At 54.9% G+C, this 23,369-nt stretch overlaps 1 protein-coding gene across 1 annotated transcript in view; it reads left to right on the forward strand.

Moving 5' to 3' along the window:
* SCARA5 (scavenger receptor class A member 5) overlaps nucleotides 1–23,369 on the forward strand; it is a 114,677-nt gene that overhangs the window by 60,373 nt on the left and 30,935 nt on the right. Inside the window, exons 5-6 of the mRNA XM_075925959.1 lie at nucleotides 2,426–2,506; nucleotides 5,522–5,620. Coding sequence (XP_075782074.1) covers nucleotides 2,426–2,506; nucleotides 5,522–5,620 — 180 coding nt within the window. The remainder of the gene's footprint in view (nucleotides 1–2,425; nucleotides 2,507–5,521; nucleotides 5,621–23,369) is intronic.

The raw sequence follows: 23,369 nt of genomic DNA on the forward strand, positions 1-23,369 counted from the left end.
GGCCCTTGGTAAGTTGCTCCCGTGCTGGACCATCCCCGGTGTTCAAAGTTGCATCTCCTTATTTCCACTCTGAATTTGCCCACCTTCATCTTCCAGCCAGCGGAGCCCGTTAAACCTTTGCCTCCTCCCCATTTCGCTAGCAATGCCCAGTGCCGCGCCAGTATAACCTTCCTAATCACAACTCCCCTGTTTAGGAACCCAAGGATCCTTTTCGGCCGTTGCATCACACAGACACCCCATGTTCCGCTGAGGATCCGCCATGACCCCCAAGTCCTTTGCAGAATGCCTCTTTCCGAGGCCAGAGTAGCCCATCTGCTAAGTATAGCCAAGCTCCATACGTCTACATTTGGCTCTACTAAAACATGCCTCATTTGCTCCTACCCAGCCAACCACCGGATCCAGGCTGGTCTGCCTCACCGGCCTGTTATTTCCATTATTTATCACTGATCTCAGCTTTGTAGTGTCTGCAAACTCCATCCGTGATGTCTCCTCCCAGATAATTAGTAAACAGGTGAGCCTGGCAAGCTCAGTTGGTAGTACATCAGACTCTTACTCTGAGAGTCCAGGGTTCAAGTCCCTGGTCAGGTAATAGAATTTTTCCACTTCTCTATGTTAATGCATGGCCAAAAACAGGTGTGCATCAAGATCCCTGCTCAAAGCTGATTCCCTGTTTACAGGCACATTTTGAGACCTATCCATTAGCCAGTTCTTCAGCCACTGGAAATGCACCTAGTTGGGTTTATATCACTCTAATTCCTTAATCAATGTGTCTTATGGTACCAAGTCAAAGGCCTGATGGAACTCTAAGTGCCTTATTGCCTCTCTGTGACCTTTAGCACCCAACTTAGCAATCTCATCGATAAAAGGTAACGAGTTAGTCTGACAGCATCTGTTTTCCAGGTGCCCATGTTGATTGGCACCAATTACATTACCTTCCTTTCATTCTTTATTAGTTGAATCCATGTAACTCTTATCCCAAGTGCGGCACACCAATAAGTCCCATTTACCCTGGGTCCCATTTACCCTGTTTTAAAGAAAGGCACAATCTTCACTTTCTTGCCACCTTCAGGAACTTCCCCAGTGTTCCAAGACATACTGAAAATCCATGCAAATGAGCGGGAGAACATCTCGGCCAGCTCTTTTACAACTCTTGGATGCAAGCTACCTGGACATGCCGATTTTAAAAGATTGAGTTTTAGTGTGTGATGCTTAACCTCCTCCTTGGTTGCTGTTGGAATGAAAAGCAGATCATGGTTTGAGCTAAAAATATCACCTGGCTTTTGTCCAAATAGAGACCAGAAATATTTATTGAACTCTTCTAGCTTTATTATTGTCAGGTCTGTCACTTTCATCCAGCAATCCCATGGCTAGGATTCCTCTGGTTCCTAATATACTTTAAAAACTCATTATTGTCCTTAATTCTATTGACTATAGATGTCTCCTTGTATCTCTTTGCTTTCCTTATCAATTTGCTCCTAATCCTAGTTTCTTATTAGAGTCATTACTGTCAACTGCCATTTCTTCCATTTGTTATATAAGATTTTTATGAAAAGTAATTGCAGCAACTTTCACTTCATTCTGCTTCTAAGTCTCGTTAGTTAGTTAGTTAGTTAGTTAGTTAGTTAGTTAGTTAGTTAGTTAGTTAGTTAGTTAGTTAGTTTTATGCAGTACCTTCCTTGTCTACTGTGGAACTGTGACTTTTGGGGACGTGTAAAATATTCTTAAACAGTTCCTAATGATCATGCCCATTTTTTCTGTTCAAATTCTTTCTCTCAACTGATTTGGCTCATAATTGTTCTCATCTTTGTGAAATTGCTGCTTTTTATATCACCAGCTATACAGTGGGGCTTTATTCTGTTCGCATGTAACAAATGTGATCCAGTTGTGATCACTTGTACCTAAACTATGGCTCGTTTTCGTTTCCGTGACCAATTCCTCCGTAGCTGTTACGATGAAATTGAAGAGAGGATTCCCCTGCGTCGGAGGTTTAAATAGTTCCGAAACAAATTTGGCCAGATATTTTTTCAGAAAATGATGACATTGTGACTTTTCATTCCAATTCGGGTGAAAATAAATTTTGCCATGTCACAAGTACTTCTGGCACTGGAATTCTGAACTTTGACCATCTCTGAAAAGGCATCTCAGACAGGGTAGGCGAAATTCTGTGGCCTGGGCAATTCAGAAAGTCAGATGAGATGCTCATGGCCTTAATATCTTTGAATCGGGGAAGAAGGCACATGGTAAACTCATCTCAGCTACTGCACTTGTATGTTTTATTCCATGTCCTCTCCGCACCTCCTGCACTGTTGGGCATTTGCTAAATAATAATTGATAGCTAAGGACGGACCTGTACTTGCATCCCTCTGCCGAAGCCACGGCTCTGTCTCAAGGAAGCCGCTAACCATGTTTGTGTGTCATATTTCAGGGCCTCCAGGACCGAAAGGAGACCAAGGCAATGAAGGAATGGAAGGCGAACCGGGAGTCCCTGGTTTACCTGGACTGAGAGGTAAGAGACCATGTACAAAAGGCCTCCAGGAAACGCCCATCAATTTCGATGGGCTGTGGGATGCTGTTAGCACTACACAAGTCATAAATCCCGGTAACACAAAATGGCGAGAGGCCGACAGGAACAAACATTCCCGTTGGCTTCCCTTCCTCCTCGCGAGAGCAGGAGTACCGGCCCCCAGCAGGGGTGGGAGGGATGTGCACTCTGAGTTTGATTTAGTGGGTCTTAACTAGACCAGATAAATCAAACTCCAGAAGCTCGATCGCGGCAGCATTGATCTTCCGCAGAGTGAAGACAAGGCTGTAACAACCGTTGGGTGGGTTTGCAGAGCCCCAGCCCGAGCAAGTGGCCTTGCTGTGTGACCTAGAAGCTGCACTGGCCATCAAGGGACTTTATTCCCAGCTCTGCCATTGATTGGCCAGGTGACCTGGGCGACTCGCTGCCCCTTACTGTGCCTCAGTTTCCCCACTTGTAAGACTCAGGGTATAGCTGCCAGCCCGCCTAGGGGAAAAAAGAAACATTACATGAGGGCTAATTATTACTCCTAGCTGTGCCACCCTAGACGCCTCCTCTCCCCCTCATTTGCATCCTTCCACAAACTTAGGAGCAACAATCCCATTCTTGAGCCATGGGGTGCTGCGAGGCTGGCGTTCAGAGATCGCCACCTGGGAAAATCAGGGCCATATTAGCTCGTGGGCACATTCCCCTCCTTAGTCCCCTCCCTTTTCTTCTTCCTTTGAGCCAGGTAATGGGGGGGGGGCACGCCTTTGGGTGCACCACGTGCACTGCCCCACAGCGTGGGCACTCAGTTAGAGCTGGCGCATACAGGGCAGGCTCCCGGGGCCGTCAGCCGTCCCCACAGGCATCCCAGGGAGGGAGGGTGCCCCGTCTTAAAGCCGCTTCTGGAACTGCCGATTCCAGAGCGGAAGGGGAGGAGCGTGTCAGTCACCATCAGCCAATCACCGCCGTTCAATGCCGCCACGCCTCTGCCAGTGGCCACGCTGAGTTGGGAGCAGAGCTAAACAAACTCCCGCTTCTCTGTGTCGCCATAGGCACCCCTCCCCCATGCCCAGAGACACCCCGGGGGAGCCTTCATCTGCCCGTCTGCCGGCGTGGCCCTTTGATCTCCTCCCACGCCGCCTTGATTCCCTGGAGGAGCAACGTCGGGTACACAAACTAGCATCCGCTTGCCACGTGCCGGACAGGCCTGCGCAATTGGGGTTTGCAGCCCACAGCCACTAACTACTAAACAGCGGGTGCACAGGCAGGAAACAAAGAGTTTGAGGGAGGAGAAAACCAAAGGCAGTGGGAACCAGCCGCACATGGGGTGCCGGAGGGCTGAGGAAGGGGAATTTGGGATCATGGGGGTCTTGGAAATCTGGGCCTTTCTTAGGGGTTACATGGAACTTTTTCAAGTTTCAGGGAACATCCTTCCCCCTTAATTTAAATGTAAACCAAGGGAAATTCAGCCACAGCCAAAAGGAAAACCTGTTTTTCCATCTAAGTAGATGTCTGTGTGTTGGCGGGAAGGTTGAGAGCCATCGGGGCTGAAACAGAGAGCCCAGAACTCCTGCATCTCCAGAACCAAACTGAATCAGACCAGAGCGGTTCGGAGCCCCGTTGAGCGACCGGCCTGGCTGGGTACAAACGTATCCAGGTGTTTTGGGTCATCCCAGTTCTGGCTTGGCGGGCCAGGTCTGCCGAGAGGTATCTTGCCCAGCCCTGGTGTATGTCCTAATATTTAATGTTGTACTCAGACGGACAACTGACTTGCCCTTACTACAAACTTTTCGCAAATAAATCTCAGACAAATTTCAGGGTATATCAGAAAACCTGGGGCTGGCATTTTTTTATTCCCAAATTTGGGGCTTTTGATCAGGCACCTTCTGCAAGTCCAGTCAGCACAGTCTGGCATGCAGAGGAAAACAGGGTCCATTTTCTTTAGAACGACATTTTAAAGGTGTGGGGGTCTCCCTCCCCCATCTCGTTTGCTACATATGGGTTCAAGGATGCGGCTGGAAGGGGTGAGCAGGGAGAAGAGGGAGACAGTGAGGAGGGGGTGGGGCAGTGGGGAGGGGTGGGGCCAGGCAGAATAGGGGTGGAGTCTGGGCGGGGCCACAGGCTAGGGAGTTTGCCTCCCCAGGCAGTAGCTACACCCCCCGCCCAAGGCCTCCTCCTGGAGCGGGTGGGTGAGGTTCTGCTGCCTGCGATGTGCAGCAGGTACCAGGCTAGGCGATCCTGCGGGTCCCTCCTGACCTTACATCTATGAGACTTCCCTGGCCGTAGTCCTAGGCCCTGAGGGTTAAATTCTCCCGTGCGGAGGGTTAGCACAAGGCTCAGGCAATGCTTAAATCCCACGGACACCCGCAGAGGGTGCATTGTCCTTGTGCTAGCCCTGTGCGGGGGCCGTCCACCACCCCGAGAGCTGCCGGGTCCCTCAGCCCACCGGGACACAGGCATGCAGGGGGGGATGAGACACCCCGGTTCCCAGGCACCGGCTGTCTGCAAGGAGCCAGGAACACATCACCTGGAGCGGGACACGGCTCTTTAGGGGCTCTCTAGGGAGGCTGTGGGAGGGAGCCGGGAGATTGGGGCCGCCTGTGGATTCTGGAGTCGGTAGCACCACACACTGCGGGGGGCTGAGGGGAGGCTGCCCCATCTCATTAGGCTGGGGGCTCTGCCCCGAGCCACACCTCCAGGAAGGACGCTGAAATGTCGCGCCTGGGGCTGGAGACGTACCTGCAGGCCCCGCCCCAGAGGCTCTGATTAGAAGCCTGGCTGCAGATCCCCACAGCATGCTGAGGGAATAGGGGCTGCACATGGGCTTTGTAGCACAAGCCCGTGGGCAGTTCTGCCCCACCAGGGCCAGCGAGGGCATTTGGGTGAGCAGGACGATGGGGTGAGTGGGTGCACTGTCGCTGGGCTCAGCAGAGCCGCTTAGCGTGCGGCCTGCGGGATTCCTGCTCTCGCCGGCTCGGCTTCCAACACCTTGCCTGTTGTTCTTTCCCGATTCAGGGCTCCCTGGAGAGAGAGGGCCTCTGGGACCGCCCGGCCTGAAAGGAGACCAGGGAGACCTTGGCCCATCTGGCCCCACTGGGATGCGGGGCTTCAAAGGTACCGTTCGGGGGTCATGGTCCAGCCGTGCAGCAGGGGGGTTCTGGGCAGCAAGACGTGTTGGCTTTGGCGACCCCTGCTGGCCAAACGCACTGTTCAGGGGTCATGCTCCAGCCGCACAGCAAAGGGTCTGGTTCAGTCCAAGACGTGTCTGCTTTGGCGACCCCTGCTGGCTAAACGCACCATTCACAGGTCATGCTCCGGGCGCAGCAGAGGGTCTGGTTCTGTCCAAGACGTGTTGGCTTTGGTGACCCTTGCTGGCCAAACGCACCGTTCAGGGGTCATGCTCCAGCCGCACAGCAAAGGGTCTGATTCTGTCCAAGACGTGTTGGCTTTGGTGACCCCTGCTGGCTAAACGCACCGTTCAGGGATCATGCTCCGGGCGCAGCAGAGGGTCTGGTTCTGTCCAAGACGTATCAGCTCTAGCGACCCCTGCTGGCCAAACGCAGAAGAGACGATAGCTCCGTGCACCCCTCCTAAGGCCTGATTAGTAGAGGGGCTGAACACCTGCTGCTCGCCCTTAGCTTCGGTGGGAACTGGGAGTGCTGAGCATCAGGCCAGTAAAACCTGGGCTGAATGAGGCCAAATCCAGGCCAGGATCTGCCCGATTCTGCGTTCCCATAAAACACCACTGCCTTCCGGGGATGCTCCGGCACCAGCACTGACATGGACTTCCTGATCTACCCCACCCTGGCCTTCTGCCTCCTCCCTGCTCCCAGATCCTGAATAATCCTCCCCCGCCAGTCCCCAAAGGCGCTTTGGTTTCTCACTGCTGCGTCAGGGCCCCAGCCTCGGGTTATCCCAGGCAGCCCTCACCACCCTCCGTGTACGCCAGGGGCTGAGCTCAGAAACCCCGAGTCGCGAAATCCAGAAGGCGAATTGCTCTGGTCTGGAGTTTGGCAGGGAGAGGGTTAAACTCCTTTGCCAGAGAAGGGGTAACGGGGGTCTCCCCTCACTGCAGGGGGAGCCAGCGGGGCTGGACTCCGAGGGGCCCCTTGTGCCATCGAAGGGGGAGGGACCCTAAAAAGGGAGGAGCCGGGGGCTGCTGTTTGCTTTGGGAGCGGAGCCGTCAGCGAGGATGAACGGAGGAGGGGGTGGGGAGAGCCTCTCTGGAGGAAGCCCCCAGCATCCCCCTGCACCCCCGTTCTGATGGCTAGCTCACACCGCCCGCTACGCAGGGACCTTTTAGCGCCAGCGGTTCTGGGGGACTTGCTGGCCCCCAGTGCTGTCTACACCAGATACCCACGGACCAGTGTGCTCCCTCGGGGCCTGGTAGCACAGAGCCGGCTTTCCCACCTGGAACGGCATCAGGCTTTTTACACATCCCTCGGGACGGGAGGGGAGGGGAGGGGCATTCTCACGAGCACACTTCCTCGTTAACCTCGGCCTGGGGCTCTTTTTTTGGTCCCTTGCGGTTTGGAAGAAGCTCGCTCTATCCCAGGTTAAACCCAGGTGTGAGCTCACGGAGCCGAAACCGTTATTTTGCTGCCATGGCTGAACTAGCATTTATGGTCCCGTTTTAGCAGAGGAAATGAGTAGGTAGCCTGTCTGAAAATTGACACTCCGTCAACTTGAAAAACACCCGTAAGACACTGGTACGTTTCCAAAACATGCCCTCTCGGCTTCCAGGGGTATTTCTGTTAGCTTATGGAAGCCAAGAAAGAACAAAAGTCAAGTCTCCCAGTGCGCGTGTTTCTGTGTAACCCCGTACTGCAGCCCTAAAACCCAACATGGCTGCTGCGTTTGCAGGTAGGCGCCGCGCTTAGAGGCGCACAAGTGTCCTCGTTTCAAGCCAAAGGCACCCACAGAAAGGTCCCAGGGAGACCTGTTATTTCCTGCTTTGGGAGACGGGGCCAGGCGGGGATCAGAAGCACGGGCGGTTGGTGAAGGCACGGCTGGGGGAGGCGAGCCCCTCAGCCCCACCTCCAGCCCCGCCCCTTCTTCTGAGGCCCTGCCCCCCATGGGGAAAGGAGGGGAGCTGCGCACTTGCCCCAGCCTCCCCAGCCCCGGAAGAGGGCGCGCCACGTGGCCTGGCCTGGCCCTGCCTCTCCAGCCCCAGAACACGGGGAAGGCAAGCGTTGGGGGTAGCAACACTCTGCAGGCGCTCTGGGGGCGGAGCGTGGGCGGGGCCATGCCTGGCGGTTTGGGGAGGCGGAGCCTTCCCCTGCCTTACATACCCGACGCCCACACTGAGGACACGCAGTACACACCTCTCACACAAATAGGCCGAAACCGAGCAATGGCCACAGTACCGTTTAGTCTCGTCTCTAAGGCCACGCCCACACAACAGAGAAGCTGGCCGCTGCCGATCTTCCGGGCTTCGAATGGGCGGGTCCAGTGAGGACAGGCGAATTCGGGCGGAGACGGGCGCTCCGTCGATGCCGGTCACCCTGCGTCCACGAGGAGTAAGGGAAGGCGGAGGGAGAGTGCGCTCCCATCGACTTCCCGCCGTGTGGGCGGCGCCAAAACTCGACTTACGCTGCTTCGACTTCAGCTGCGCAAGTAACGTCGCTGACGTTGCGAATCTTCGTTCGACCGTATCCCCCGTGGGGATCGGGGTAAGAGAAGCCAGGAAGGTGAAAGACGCCCTCTAGTGGCCACTTATGGAATAACCTGCCCTGAGGAGAAATTCTTCCTGACCCCAGAGACCCTGAGTTTATACTATGAAACAGGAGAGCTGAGAGGCCTCGCACATTTTGAGCTTTTCCTGCAGAGGATACTCGTGTCAATGTCCAAAGACGACCAAAGAAGAGCAGACGGGATTGCAATAGATGCCACTGACGACTTCCTCTCCAGCTCTGAGTCTCTCTAGAAGAGGGAGGGAAGAATTCCTCGGGGCTGGCTGTTTTCCAGCCAGGGAAGGCGTGGAGAAAAGTCTCCAGGACCTCCCTCTGAGCATGTCAGAGCTGGTGACAGGCTGCAGATGGAACCAGCCCCTCACCTGCCAGTCACTCAGCATGTGGTGGCGAAGCAGCCGGGGCTTTGCTGGCCGGGGAAATATTCAGCTGTCATCAATGGGCTTAGCACAGGCAAGAGGGTTCTGCCGGTTTGCTGGTGTCACCCTCTCCTGGCCCATAGAGGAGATAAGCACTAATACGACTGCAGCTGAGAGAAATTCTCCATCAGCTGGAGTCCTCTTGCACGTGTGCATCTGAGCTGGTGCCTGCGGTGGGATCATTGTGGGTATTTGGCCATGCAGGAGCCCTGGGCTTTGATGGGTGAGATGCATCAGGCTGGAGGGACAGAACTTTGTGTAGCCGCATGGAATGCCCCCTTGACTGAGTAGCACCGTGCACGTTTCGTGGCCCCCACGATGCATTGCGGCATGGCAGGGGAGATATTGGAGACTCAGCGTCCTGCCAACCTGTGAGGAGAGGTGGGCTTGCAGGCCAGAAGGGCAGTGCATGCAACAGGCAAGCAAGCAGAGGGCCTCCTGACTCTTCCAGGAAGATCCGGGGCACCACGATTTTGCCTTGTTCCAACCGTGTCACAACTCAGTGTCTGCTCCAGCCCCGGAGAGATTTCAGGAGGCTCAGATCATGACCCTCCGCATCCAGGACTGTCCTTCCTATAGAAAGTGGAACAGGTGGCCACCCCTCACCCCATCACAGCGGTGGCTTTGGCATCTCTGGTGACTGGGGCACGAAAGGCCGCCCCGAGGGACAGGCAGGGGGCGTGTGGGGGCACCCAGCTAGCCATTAGAACGTTGGCGGGGCATACGGGTGCGGTGCACCAGCCGCCTGCTACCCCTCGACACCTGGGCGTGGCAACCACGTACCAGGTCCCAGCCCGGTTTGACAAGTTCTCTGCCTTGCCACCCCGACCGCCTCTGCTCAGCGTCCTCTCGCCTTCCCAGGACGCCTGCGCTTCTCGGGCCACGTTGGCGCTTCGCCTCGCCCGTGGTGCGAAGCCAGGCTGGGCAGCGTGAGCTTTCCTCGTGCGAAAGGAACCACAAGTCCGTAAGCCCCAGTGTGTCTGTGCGAGGCCGGGCTGGGCAGCGTGAGCTTTCCTCGTGCGAAAGGAACCACAAGTCCGTAAGCCCCAGTGTGTCTGTGCGAGGCCGGGCTGGGCAGCGTGAGCTTTCCTCGTGCGAAAGGAACCACAAGTCCGTAAGCCCCAGTGTGTCTGTGCGAGGCTGGGCTGGGCAGCGTGAGCTTTCCTCGTGCGAAAGGAACCACAAGTCCGTAAGCCCCAGTGTGTCTGTGTGAGGCCGGACGGAGCCAGCACTGGGCTGTGCGGACACAGCTGGCTGCCTTCTCGGCCTGCGCTCGGCTCGAAGCAGGAACCCTCGGCCACTCGCCTGCGGTGGGTGGGCCGATCGCCGCAGCCCGCGCCTCTTCCCACAGCGCTGCCACTCCCGGGGGCTTCAGCGTTCAGTGTGGCGAAAGGTGCTGGCGACGGGGTGGGGTGGGATGGGGTGGCACGGCCGGAAGCCGACCGCACAAACCGCTTTTCGGCCTCTCCCAGCAAGCCGCACGATGGCTCTGGGCTGCGGTTTCCTCTCCTTTCTGGGACGAGGGATGGTCGGTTTTTCTCATTGGCTCCACAGGCAAAGGGAATCGAGAAGCAAAGCTGAATTAACTTTCCTTTCAGTCCCAGGCTCGCACCCCCCCCCCCCCCCCCCCGGGCTCTGGGGTATGTTATTAAAGGCACATGTTTCCTGCACACCCCTGCCAGAGTGTGTGTGTGTGTGTGAGAGAGAGAGAGAGAGGCAGTTTGTATGTGTATGTGTGTGTGAGAGAGAGAGAGTGAAAGAGGCAGTTTGTGGTGTGTGTGTGTGTGTGTGTGTGAGAGAGAGAGAGGCAGTTGTGTGTGTATGTGTGTGTGTGTGAGAGAGAGAGAGAGGCAGTTTGTGTGTGTATGTGTGTGTGAGAGAGAGAGAGTGAAAGAGGCAGTTTGTGGTGTGTGTGTGTGTGAGAGAGAGAGAGGCAGTTGTGTGTGTGTGTGTGTGAGAGAGAGAGAGAGAGAGAGAGAGAGAGAGAGAGGCAGTTTGTGGTGTGTGTGTGTGTGTGAGAGAGAGAGAGAGAGAAAGAGAGGCAGTTTGTGGTGTGTGTGTGTGAGAGAGAGAGAGAGAGAGAGAGAGAGGCAGTTGTGTGTGTGTGTGTGTGTGTGTGTGTGAAAGACAGAGAGAGGCAGTTTGTGGTGTGTGAGAGAGAGAGACAGTTTGTGTGTGTATGTGTGTGAGAGAGAGAAAGAGAGAGAGAGAGGCAGTTTTGTGTGTGTGTGTGTGTATGAGAGAGAGAGAGAGAGAGAGAGAGAGAGAGAGAGAGAGAGAGAGGGGCAGTTTGTGTGTGTGTGAGAGAGAGAGAGAGGCAGTTTGTGTGTGTGTCAGTTTTTGAGTCCTCGGCCTTGTAAATGTTTGTCCAAGTTGATAGACCATTCAAAGCCAGAATCTGTGTGAACACGGAGTTTGCCCAGCGGAAGGAGCGGCTTTGCTTTCCAAGACTGGAGTCCAATGAGTAATCGCAGCCTGTGGATGGGACAACAGGATTAGCGTTGTGGTTTGAACCTGCGCACATAAAACAAACACATCAAACTGTCCCGTATGTGACTTAACGACTTCAGCGTGGGCCTGTCGGGAAGCACTACCCTGGGAATCGCAGCCTATGATCCGGGAAGGCTGCCAAGCCAGACGGGGTTTGTTTTTCTCACAGCAGGCTAAGCTCTGTGTGCTCAAGACAAGGTTTGAGAAACTCCTTCCAGAGGTCGCTCCTGGTGGAGGGCCTGCCCTTCCCCTCCTCCTCCTCCGGGAGAAAGAGCGCCTCGGCCCATGCCCCGCCGTCTCCGGCTGTGTTACAGGGGCCATTCCGTTTCCTTAAACCGGTCCGTAGTCACTGCTACAGGCCTGAGCAGGGACCCACATTGTGCGGGCCAAGTCTGCCTGCTGGGAAGTCGACTGTCTTTGTGCATGTGAGGGCCGGGCGATTAGGAATCTGCCTCCTTCGTGCAGAGATAGCAGGACGAGGATTGGCTTGAGAGATGCTGATTTACCTGCCAAATGCATCTTAGACCCTGGCCGGCTCTCGCCAAGGGTCGCGTGTGGGGCTGGGGACAGGAAGGGGACTTTTTCCAAGGATCATTTGGATTTCAGCCGTGGTTGTCAGGGCAGGAAACGTGCACGAACCCTGCACTGCACAGATCTGCTTGCCCCTCCACCCAGCTATTTGTGGGATCTTCATCCTGGTACAGATGCTGGGAACAGGAGACGGGATGGATCACTCAAACATCACCTGATCAGTTCATACCCTCCACGGCACCTGGCTTTGATCACTGGTCTGACCCAGTACGGCCGTTCTTATGTTCTTAGATCAGGGGTCGGCAATCATTTTTGGCGGGGGGGGGGTGCTCCAAGATTTTGGTAAGTGGTCAAGGACCAGACTTTTCTAGGGAAGGGGAGGGAAGTTGGGTGCAGAAGGGAGCTCAGGGTAGGGGACTGGGTGCAGGAGGGAGTGTGGGGTGTGAGAGGGAGGTTGGGTGAAGGGGGGGGTTGTGATCTGGAGAAAGGGCTTGAGGTGCGGGATCCAGGAAGGGGTCCGGGTGCAGGAGAAGGTTTCTGGCCTGGGGGAGGGGCATAGGAGGGGGGGCTGTATCAGGGAGGGAGTTGGGGTGTGGGAAGGGTGGGGTGCCAGAGGCAGGCTCTGGCTGGGAGGCGCTTACCTAAGCAGCTCCCAGCCAGCGGCTCTCCCAGGCAGGCTCCCCTGCCTGCCAGCAGCTCCAGATGCTCTGTTCCACGTGGCTCCCTGTGTTGTGGTGGGTGGGGGATGGGGAGGCACTAACCCCGCTCCTAGCAAAATCTTTCACCTCCTATTGGCCAGAAATTGGCCTATGGGAGCTGAAACATTGTGCTGCGCTACTCCTGCCCCCAGCAAAACCTCTCAGCTCCTATTGGCCATAAACTGGTCAATGGGAGCTGAGAAATTGTGCTGCACTGACCCCACATCCAGCAAAATCTCTCAGCTCCCATTGGCCGGTTTCCAACCAACAGGAGCTGAGAGATTTTGCTGGGGGCGGAGGCAGCACATGAAGCCTCCCCCTTCCCTGCGGTGCAGAGAGCCACAGGGAGCAGCCGGCCACTTTGAGCAGTGTGGCTCCGTGCGGCAAAGGCAGGCCATAAGCCAGATTAAAAGACTTGGTGGGCCGGATGTGGACAGATCTTGTCCGCCCCATCTTAGAGTCTGGGTGCTGGGTTTATGAGGGGCTAATGGGCTGTCAGATGCAGGGGGGATTTGTCGCTTGGCCAGCACACCCACAGTCTGTAGGGGCAAAACAGCACTTTGCCCAGTGGGGAGTAAGCGATTAGGTTAAATTCACCTGGATCTGGTCTCTGATTGTCCTGGGCTGCTGGAAAATTTGGCCTCCTGGGGCCTCTGTGGTCAATGGCGTCTTGCTGCCCTGGGCTTAGTCTCTTTCATCTGATCCGGCCCCTAGAAGAGGCCGGCTGACGTTAGGTGAACGTTGCCATCTTTGATGTGCTGTTCCGGCGGTTAGATGGTGTTGTCTGCCATTCAGCCAGCCGCCTGGTCCCCTGCAGGGGTCACGGACCCACGTGCAGGCCGGGGATGGAGGATGCGTGACCAGGACTACCTCACCCTCTGTCTCAATGGGTCGGGGGACGGAGCAACTTTCCCGTTCGCGATGGGCAGCTCCAGAAGGCAGGGTGTGACAAAGTGGGGATTGTAGTCCCTCAGCTCGTGTGTTATATTGTACACGGAGCCTACTGTCCTGTGCTGCTCTGTTGTAACCTCAGGTGTGTGCCTCAGTTTCCCTGGGCACTGCACCGGTGCCCGGCGGGGGATGGGAATGACGGGAGTGGCTCTCACTGAGGGAGAGCAGGCGGGGCTGCCTGCAGGGCTGGGACTGGCCTGAGGAGTGTGTGAGTTACTCTGGGCTGGCTTAGGGTCCCCTCTCCCCAAGTCGATTGTACCATCTGCTTCTGGTTCCTGTAGTAACATCACTTCTGTGCTACGCTGTGTCCCTGACAAGGAATGAACCTTCTCTTCTACCTGCCGCCTGAGAGTCCCCTCTGCCTGAGGATGGAGGTGCAGGGCCCAGGGACTCCCCCACACTCCGGCACACATGGCACATGCCCTAAAAAGCCAGAGCCAAACCCCTCCTCCTTCCTAGTTTCACTGCATGCCATTGGCCGGCCGGGAGGAGCGGCTGAAAAGGCCATAGAGTCCGAATTGGCCTGTTACCCATAGAAGGTGTGGCTATGACGGTATGGGGTGGGGCGCCCCGCTGCTCCTTGTGCATTAGCTGTCCTGGGGGCCTCCAGATGTGTATCACTGCAGCACCAAACCCACCCCGCTGTACCCATCATGGAACAAACCGACCGGACCCCCCCAAGTCCTCACACAGGGGCCCTTTCTGCTTGTCACCCCCCAATGGTCCCTCCGAGAGATTCAGGCTCAGAGGTGGCCGAAGCAGGCCCCAGCTTCCACGGCTGGCTTTCAGCATTCAGCTCTGGGGCGTTCAGCTCTGGGGAACGGGTCCAGCCGCACCGCCAATCAACGACCACGCGGGCTGGCGGGAATTGTTGTTCTTTGGAGGCATCGCTGGAACTCAGAAGAAGCAGGCCTGGTGAGGCACGAATGCCGTTCCACCTTCCGGTGAGCAGGGCTCGTGTTTTGCACAAGTAACCTTTCACGGAACTCGATGCTTTTCCTCTGTGTCTTTTCATAAGAAAGTCATGTCACTGCTGAAATGCAGCCACCTCTGGGGTGGAACACTGTCAGCCAGGACTCCCTACTCTGCACTGGGGAGGGGAAATTTAGCTGAGATCACTGGGACAAATCCCTTCTCTTACTAGTAGCACCACCGGGTCTTTGAGTAACTACACAGCACAGATAAGACCTTGCCTTTAAGGTCTCATAAAAAAACGCCCCCTCCACAGCCTGTCCCACGTGGAGGAATTGGATGGAAACGCTAACAAGTGCAGGAGTTTGGCAGCTGTTACTAGAACTCATTCTGAGTTTTTGACTTAGGAATGTCAGCAAACAGAAACGTGAGCTGGTTCTGGCCGGGGCCACCATAGGGTGTTGTTATCCAAAGTCTGGCACGCTGTTGTTCTTGGCAGGGTGCGGTGGTCAGTCTTTGAAGAAGGGCTGCGTTGTGGATCGCATTGTAGTGCACGTCCAAGGACGGGAGTGTTGCAGCTGGCAAGCAGCAGCGAGTTAAGGCGCTGGGCGGCATTGTGGGCTGACAGAGGGGCCTGTGTGCATGTCCTTTGGGACCACCTCTGCTCCAGGACTGGTAAAGAAACAGGCTGCACGAGGAATATGCCCAAACCCACGTCCTGGGTTTCCGCCCCAGCGGGAGGCCGGCCTGCAAAGCCCCGACATCCACTCCCTGCCAGCAACAAGGCCACAATATCTATCCCAGCCCAAGTCCACCCGAGCCACCCCTCTCAGAACGCCCGTGGGTGAATCCGCAGATCACCCCCTACCACCTCTCCTGCCGGGGGGCCGGAGCAACGTGTATAGTGGGGGTCGGATGATGGAAACCGTGTGTTTGGTGTTTGTTATGACCGCTTCACGCCCGGGGGTGCGGCAACACTCTCAGCTCCAGCATGTCATTAGGCATTCCTGCCCCTATTTGGGATAACGTAGGGGTCATTCCAGACCTGCGGATAAGTCCATTCAACCCCTCAGGGTGGTGTGGCCTCAGGGTCACAGCCAATATGGCTGTGCTTTCCCTCAGGGCTGTGTGGCCTAATGGCCAGAGTCAGTGTGGACAGCCTGGAGCTTCATACAGGACAAAGCTACAGCAGTCGAGGGGCTCAGGGCCTTAGACGAGGCGGAGCTACAAGCAGTCTAAGGATCTAGCCCCTCCGACCCTTTATGTGGGGCAGAGCCATAGTCTGTCACCTGACCTCTCGGCCAAACCCTCCTAAGCCAGGCTTGGTGGGATGCAGGGCTGGCGGCAGACTGCGCCGGGCCCTGGATAGGGGCTTGGCAGGGCCTTGGGCGGAAGGAGCGGGGCCAGGGGCAGCCAGCCCTCAGTAACACCTAGATAATGCCGCGCCTCCCCCAGCCAGCCCCCGGGGCACCTCCCAGACCGGCCAGGCCTCCCCCAGCTAGGGTTACCAGGTAGCTTCAGAAAAAATACTGGACACACTTGATCAGGGGGTCAGTGGAGGGACAGGAAGGGAGCAGCCAGGAGGGGAGCAGGGCTGGCCGGGGGGGGAGGGACGGGAAGCAGGGATGGCCGGGAGGGGGTCGGGGGCAGTGGGGCTGGCCAGGGGAGATCGGGAGGAGGAGAACTGGCCAGCAGGACGCAGGGCTGGCCGGGAGGGGGTCGGGGGCAGTGGGGCTGGCCAGGGGAGATCAGGAGGAGGAGAACTGGCCGGCAGGACGCAGGGCTGGCCAGGAGGGGGTCGGGGGCAGTGGGGCTGGCCAGGGGAGATCGAGAGGAGGAGAACCGGCCGGCAGGACGCAGGGCTGGCCGGGAGGGGGTTGGGGGCAGTGGGGCTGGCCAGGGGAGATCGAGAGGAGGAGAACCGGCCGGCAGGACGCAGGGCTGGCCGGGAGGGGGTCGGGGGCAGTGGGGCTGGCCAGGGGAGATCGGGAGGAGGAGAACCGGCCGGCAGGACGCAGGGCTGGCCGGGAGGGGGTCGGGGGCAGTGGGGCTGGCCAGGGGAGATCGAGAGGAGGAGAACCGGCCGGCAGGACGCAGGGCTGGCCGGGAGGGGGTCGGGGGCAGTGGGGCTGGCCAGGGGAGATCGAGAGGAGGAGAACTGGCCGGCAGGATGCAGGGCTGGCCGGGAGGGGGTCGGGGGCAGTGGGGCTGGCCAGGGGAGATCAAGAGGAGGAGAACTGGCCAGCAGGACGCAGGGCTGGCCGGGAGGGGGTCGGGGGCGGGCCTGGCCAGGGGAGATTGGGAGGAGAACTGGCCAGCAGGATGCAGGGCTGGCCGGGAGGGGGTCGGGGGCAGTGGGGCTGGCCAGGGGAGATCGGGAGGAGGAGAACTGGCCGGCAGGACGCAGGGCTGGCCGGGAGGGGGTCGGGGGCAGTGGGGCTGGCCAGGGGAGATCGAGAGGAGGAGAACTGGCCGGCAGGACGCAGGGCTGGCCAGGAGGGGGTCGGGGGCAGTGGGGCTGGCCAGGGGAGATCGAGAGGAGGAGAACTGGCCGGCAGGACGCAGGGCTGGCCGGGAGGGGGTCGGGGGCAGCGGGGCTGGCCAGGGGAGATCGGGAGGAGGAGAACTGGCTGGCAGGACACAGGGCTGGCCGGGAGGGGGTCGGGGGCAGTGGGGCTGGCCAGGGGAGATCGGGAGGAGGAGAACCGGCCGGCAGGACGCAGGGCTGGCCGGGAGGGGGTCGGGGGCAGTGGGGCTGGCCGGGGGCAGAGTCGGGGGGAGAGAATCAGCCGACAGAGAGTGGAACTGACCCGGGCGCATGCAGATCCCAGGGCACTGCCCGTCCCACGCACGGTCCCGGCGAAGCGCGAGTAGTCCAGTTACGGCTCCACCACGCGCTTGCTCAGGAGCAGGGACGGGGCTTCTCCTCCTCCCCAAGGCATCACCCCACATCACACACAACCAGAGGCTCCCGGCGCCGATCGCGCCCCCTCCCAGCCACTCCCCCCGCCCCCGCCAGGCTTCCATCGGGCGCCCTGCCAGAAAACCAGAAAATACCGGATATTGCACGTGTCTGGAATTTTCTCGATTTTTTTACCGGACAAAGGGCCCAAAAACCGGACTGTTTGGTTGAATACCAGACACCTGGCAACCCTACTCCCAGCCAGCCCTCAGCACGCCCGGACCGGGCCAGGCCTCCCCAGCCCTCAGGGCCGAAGTAACGATGGCAGCACGTCTCTCAGACTCAGCAAGTCCAGGGCCGGCAGCCCCACGCAGGCAGGGGTCAGCGATGGCCTGCGAGAGATACTGTGGGTCCACAGCCACCGTAGGACTGGCTCAGACCTCCCGGACGAATTCGACAGACCAGGCAGCACTGACTTGCGCTGTAGCCAGGGTGCCCCCTGGACAAGGTGGGGGGGGGAGGAGCCCAGCTGCACGCTGCCGGAAGCGGGGGGGACTCAGCAGCCAGCAAACTGAGCTTGGCCCCAGACGTAGCCATCCCCAAAGCACCGAGAATCCAAAGCCCACTGAAATCCGTGGCAATCTGGGATTCCGCTCGGCGCCCTCCCTGCTCGGGTGGGGGCTTCTGTGCACCGGACTGACGGACACAACAAAGGAGAGGGAGCGCTGACAGGGACCCTCTCTCCTCTTAGCTATCCCCTGCGTAGAGATTTCCAGCACGCTGCGTGCTTTTGTGACCGCAGCCGCACACGGAGAGAACTAGCCACAGGGACGCCACGCTCTCCCTCCTAAGTGGCAACAGCTAATTTACTCCCCATCCTTCTATATGTGCCGCCTGCCTGGGATTCAAGAGTATTTTGTACCATCTGCAAATTTGGCCGCCTCCCTGTTTACCCCTTTCTCCAGGTCATTTATGAATAGGTTGAACAGGGTTGGGCCCAGAACAAGTCCCTGGAGGACCCCGCTAGTTACCTCTCTCCATTCTGAAAACCGACCTTTTATTCCTGCCCTTTGTTTTCTTGTCTTTTAACCAGTGACCAGTCCATGAAAGGACCTTCCCTCCTATCCCATGACAACTTACTTTGCTGAAGAGCCTTTGGTGAGGGACCTTGTCAAAGACTCTGAAAATATAAACAGGGCCCTGCAAATACACGGCTATCCACTTTGTATCTGCAGCTCATTTTTGCGGATATAGATACGGATACGGATACAAATTTTGTATCCGTGCAGGGGCTCTGAATCTAAGTACAGCCAGTCGCCGACTTACGAACGAGTTACATACCAAACGCTGGGTCGTAACTCAATCTGTTTGTAAGTTGGATTACGTTCACTTACGTATAGCCGCGCTGTTCGTAAGTGCACATTTTGTTCGTAACTCGGGTTCCAGCTGTATAGGAGGTTGGTCGTAAATACGAACAGTTGTAAGTTGATGCGTTCGTAACTTGGGGACCGGCTGTATACTATATCCACTAGATCCCCCTTGTCCACATGCTTGTTGACTTTCTCAAAGAACTCTAGTAGATTAGCGAGGTATGATTTCCCCTTTGCAGAAACTATGTTGACTCTTCCCCAGCAAATTGTTATGTGTCTGGCAATTCTGTTGTTCACTATAATTTCAATCGGTTTGCCCACTACTGAAGTCAGGTTTAATGGCCTGTAATTGCCGGGATCACCTCTAGAGCCCTTTTTGAAAATTGGCATCACATTCGCTATCCTCCAATCATTCGGTACAGACTCTGATAGGTTACAGCCTGAGGTTCGTATTTTTGCAATTTCCCATTTGAGTTCTTTCAGAACTCTTGGGTGAATGCCATCTGGTCCCGGGGACTTGTGACTGTTGAATTTATCAATTTGTTCCCAAACCTCCTCTAATGGCACCTCAATCTGGGACAATTCCCAAGATTTGTCACCTAAAAGGAATGGCTCCAGATGGGAATCTCCCCAACATCCTCAGCCGTTAAGACCAAAGCAAAGAATTCATTTAGTTCCGCCACAATGACCGTATCATCTTTGAGTGCTCCTTTAGCATCTCGATCGTGCAGGGCTCCACCGGTTGTTTAGCCAGCTTCCTACTTCTGAGACTTTAAAAACTTCTTGCTGTTCCTTTTTGATTTTTTGGCTAGCTGCTCTTCAACCTCCTTTTTGACCTTCCTAATTATATTTTTTCACTTCATTTGACTGAGTTTATGCTCCTTTCTATTTTCTTCATTAAGGAATTAACTTCCACTTTCTAAACGATGCCTTTTTGTCTCTCGCTGCTTCTTTTGCTTGGTTCTTTAGTCACGGTGACACTGTTTTGGTTTGCTTATTGTATTTTTTAATTGGGGTGTGCGTTTAAGTTGAGCCTCTATTGCGGTGTCTTTGAAAAGTTCCCATGCAGCTTGCAGGGATTTTACTTTTGGCCTGGTGCCGGGTAATTTCTGTCTAACTCATTTGTGTGTAGTTCCCCTTTCTGAAATTAAATGCCAAGTGCTGGGCTGCTGTGGTGTTTTTCCTGCCACAGGGATGCTGTGGTCCAACTATATTCTCTTCTTTGATGAGAGGCGCTCCACTTAGGACAAAATCAAGACTTGCCTCTCCTCTTATGCCTCTCCTCTCAGAACCAGCTGCTCCAAGAAGCAGCCATTTGAGGTGTCACAAAACTTTATCTATGCATCCCGTCCTGGGTTACGTGTGCCCAGTCAATGTGGGGATAGTTGAAATTCCCCGCTAGCACTGAGGGGTTTTAATTTTAATAACCTCTCTAATGACATAAGAACATAAGAACGGCCGTACTGGGTCAGACCAAAGGTCCATCCAGCCCAGTAGCCTGTCTGCTGACAGTGGCCAACGCCAGGTGCCCCAGAGAGGGTGGACCGAAGACAATGATCAAGCGATTTGTCTCCTGCCATCTCTCTCCAGCCTCTGACAAACAGAGGCCAAGGACACCATTTTATCCCCTGGCTAATAGCCTTTTATGGACCTAACCTCCAGGAAATTATCTAGCTTCTCTTTAAACTCTATTATAGTCCTAGCCTTCACAGCCTCCTCTGGCAAGGAGTTCCACAGGTTGACTACACGCTGTGTGAAGAAGAACTTTTGCTTATTAGGTTCAAACTTTGCTACCCATTAATTTCATTTGGTGTCCTCTAGTCCTTCTATTATGGGAACTAATAAATAACTTTTCTTTATTCACCCTCTCCACACCACTCATGATTTTATAGATCTCTATCATATCCCCCCTCGGTATCCTCTTTTCTAAACTGAAAAGTCCCAGTCTCTTTAGCCTCTCCTCATATGGGACCCATTCCAAACCCCTAATCATTTTAGTTGTCCTTTTCTGAACCCTTTCCAAGGCCAAAATATCTTTAGCAATGCTGGTCACATATCCCTATGGCTATATTCTTATTATGAAAGCGTGGAGTAACTCTCCAGTGAGATTCTATGGTACACTTTGGTTCATTAAAGATTTTTACTCATTTGTTTCTACGCTTTCTTTCACACATAGTGCCACTCCCCCACCGGCATGACCCGTTCTGTCCTTCCGCTCTATTTCGTACCCTGGTATGACTGGGTCCCATTGATTCTCTTCATTCCACCAAGTTTCTGTGCTGTCTATTGTATCAATAGCCTCGTTCGATATGAGGCACTCTAGTTCACCCACCTTATTATTTTACTTCTAGCATCGGTAGATAAACACTTAGAAAACGTATCACTTTTTAGCTGACTGGTAGATCACCCTACGTTTAAATGCAGCCACCTCTGGGGTGGAACACCACAACCTTTCTAACAGTGCACAGCAGCACTACCAAGCAATTGAGAGCAAGGAGAGGAGATTATTATATCTACTTGAAACTTCAAGGGGAATTTGAGGAGAGTAAGTTACTCCCCCATCCCCGTGGCTCAATTTCTCCCACCTTAAATTGGCGTTTCTAATATTATCTCTTAGGGGTGTTGGGAGGATTAATTAGTCAGTGAGCATTTGAACAGGTCTTTGAAACTGGACAACTCTGTGTGAAGACCAAGCTCTATGACTATTTCCTGGAGTGATTGGTAATGGCTGAATTTTAGTTAGTTGAAAAAAAAGACTTAATTAGGTTATTTTATCGATCCTCTTCCAAATGTGCTATTTCTCCCTGGACTTTATATCGTCTCATTTTAAATTCCATAGCCAATTGGGGTGCCTGTCTCCCCCGGAACAGACTTTTCTCTTCCCACTTGGGAGTAGATCTCAGTCTTTGAAAACATTTCCTGAGATGCAGTTTGGGTCCCCCCGTTGCTTCTAGTTCCTTTTCCTCGAATTCATCGAAACGCTTCTCCGCCTCCTTGGTGTGTTACCCTTCGAATCCTTGCAGGAGGTGCTGCTAACGGACCCCAGCTGTCATCCGGCTAACCTCTTGCATTGCATTCTTGCACACTGTTAACCAGCTGCTGGGTTCCTTCTCCGGAGGGGCACTATACCAGCCCTGCTTAGAGAGCAGCATGTAAAAAATGAGAAAGAATCAAAACAATGGACATAGGATCATAGTATACTAGGACTGGAAGGGACCTCGAGAGGTCATCGAGTCCACTCCCCTGCCCTCACGACAGGACCAAATACCGTCTAAACTCTAGACATTTCTCTAACCTACTCTTAAATATCTCCAGAGATGGAGATTCCACAACCTCCCTGGGCAATTTATTCCAGTGTTTGACCACTCTAACATTTAGGAACTTTTCCCTACTGTCCAACCTAAACCTCCCTTGCTGCACTTTAAGCCCATTGCTTCTTGTTCTATCCTCAGAGGCCATTCTCAAAAATAAATGGCGGGGGGCGGTTATTTATCTACGGATCTATTTATTTATTAACCCAAACCTGGACATTTTGAAGGAACTGACAATAGTTTAACTAAAAAGGATGGCTTTTGTCCAAAAAATAAGGTTTCAATGGAAAAATATGAACCTGCTCTAACGTATATACAGGAAGCATGTGAGGTGCTGCAGAAAAGTGTGTTCAGTGTTGGAGTAACAGAGAGGCTGTCCTGTGATGAGGGTCCAATGAGGGTCAATCAAAGCACTGGTTTCTTCAGGCCAGGAAGCTTTCAATGGGTTTAGCAAGTGGGGTTCCGCAGGGATCTGTTCTGGGACCGGCTCTGTTCAATCTCTTCATCGACGATTTAGTTGTTGGCATAGAGAGGATGCTTATTAAGTTTGCAGATGATCCCAAGCTGGGAGGGGTTGCAAGTGCTTTGGAGGAGAGGGTCAGAATTCAAAATGGTCTGGACAAACTGGAGAAATGGGCTGAGGTCAATAGGATGAAGTTTCATAAGGACAAATACAAAGTGCTCCACTTAGGAAGGACCAATCAGTTTCACACATACAGAACGGGAAGCGACTGTCTAGGGAGGAGCCCTGCAGAAAGGGGTCTAGGGGTCAGAGTATGAGTCAACAGGGGGACGCTGCTACAAAAAAAAGCTAACCTGATTCTAGGAGGCATGAACAGGGGTGTTGTGAGCCAGACACGAGAAGTCATTCTTCCGCTCTGCTCTGTACTGATTAGGCCTCAACCGTAGTATTGTGTCCAGTTCTAGGCACCACACTTCAGGAATGATGTGGAGAAATTGGAGACGGCCCAGAGAAGAGCAACAAAGATGAGTAAAGGTCTAGAGAACATGAGCTAGGAGGCGAGGCTGAAAGAATTGGGCTTGTTTCGTTTGGGAAAGAGAAGATTGAGAGGGGACATGAGAGCAGCTTTCAAGTATCTAAAAAGAGGAGGGAGAAAAATTGTTCTCCTTGGCCTCTGAGGACAGGACAAGAAGCAAGGGGCTGAAACTGCAGCAAGGGAGGTTTAGGTTGGACATTAGGAAAAACTTCCTACCTGTCAGGGTGGTGAAACACTGGAATGAGTTGCCTGGGGAGTTTGGAATCTCCATCAGTGGAGATATTTCAGAGCAGGTTGGACAGACATTTGTGAGGGATGGTTTAGCTGGTGCTTGGTCCTGCCGTGAGGGCTGGGGACCGGACTCGATGACCTCTCAAGGTCCCTTCCAGTTGTAGTGGTCTAGGATTCTATCCCTCTCCCCCACAACCCTGAAATGCGAAGGAGCCAGAGACCTGGGATGACAGAGAATCCGCCTGTGGATTTCGGTCTGTAACCCGCCGTCAGCGTCCCAGTAACACACATTCCATGCTGACTAGCGGCGTCGCAGGCCTCTCTCCTGCCGTTCTCCATTCCGCGCTCATCTGCTTTTCA

This window comes from Pelodiscus sinensis, chromosome 3 (genome assembly GCF_049634645.1).
Source record: "Pelodiscus sinensis isolate JC-2024 chromosome 3, ASM4963464v1, whole genome shotgun sequence".
NCBI lineage: Eukaryota > Metazoa > Chordata > Testudines > Trionychidae > Pelodiscus > Pelodiscus sinensis.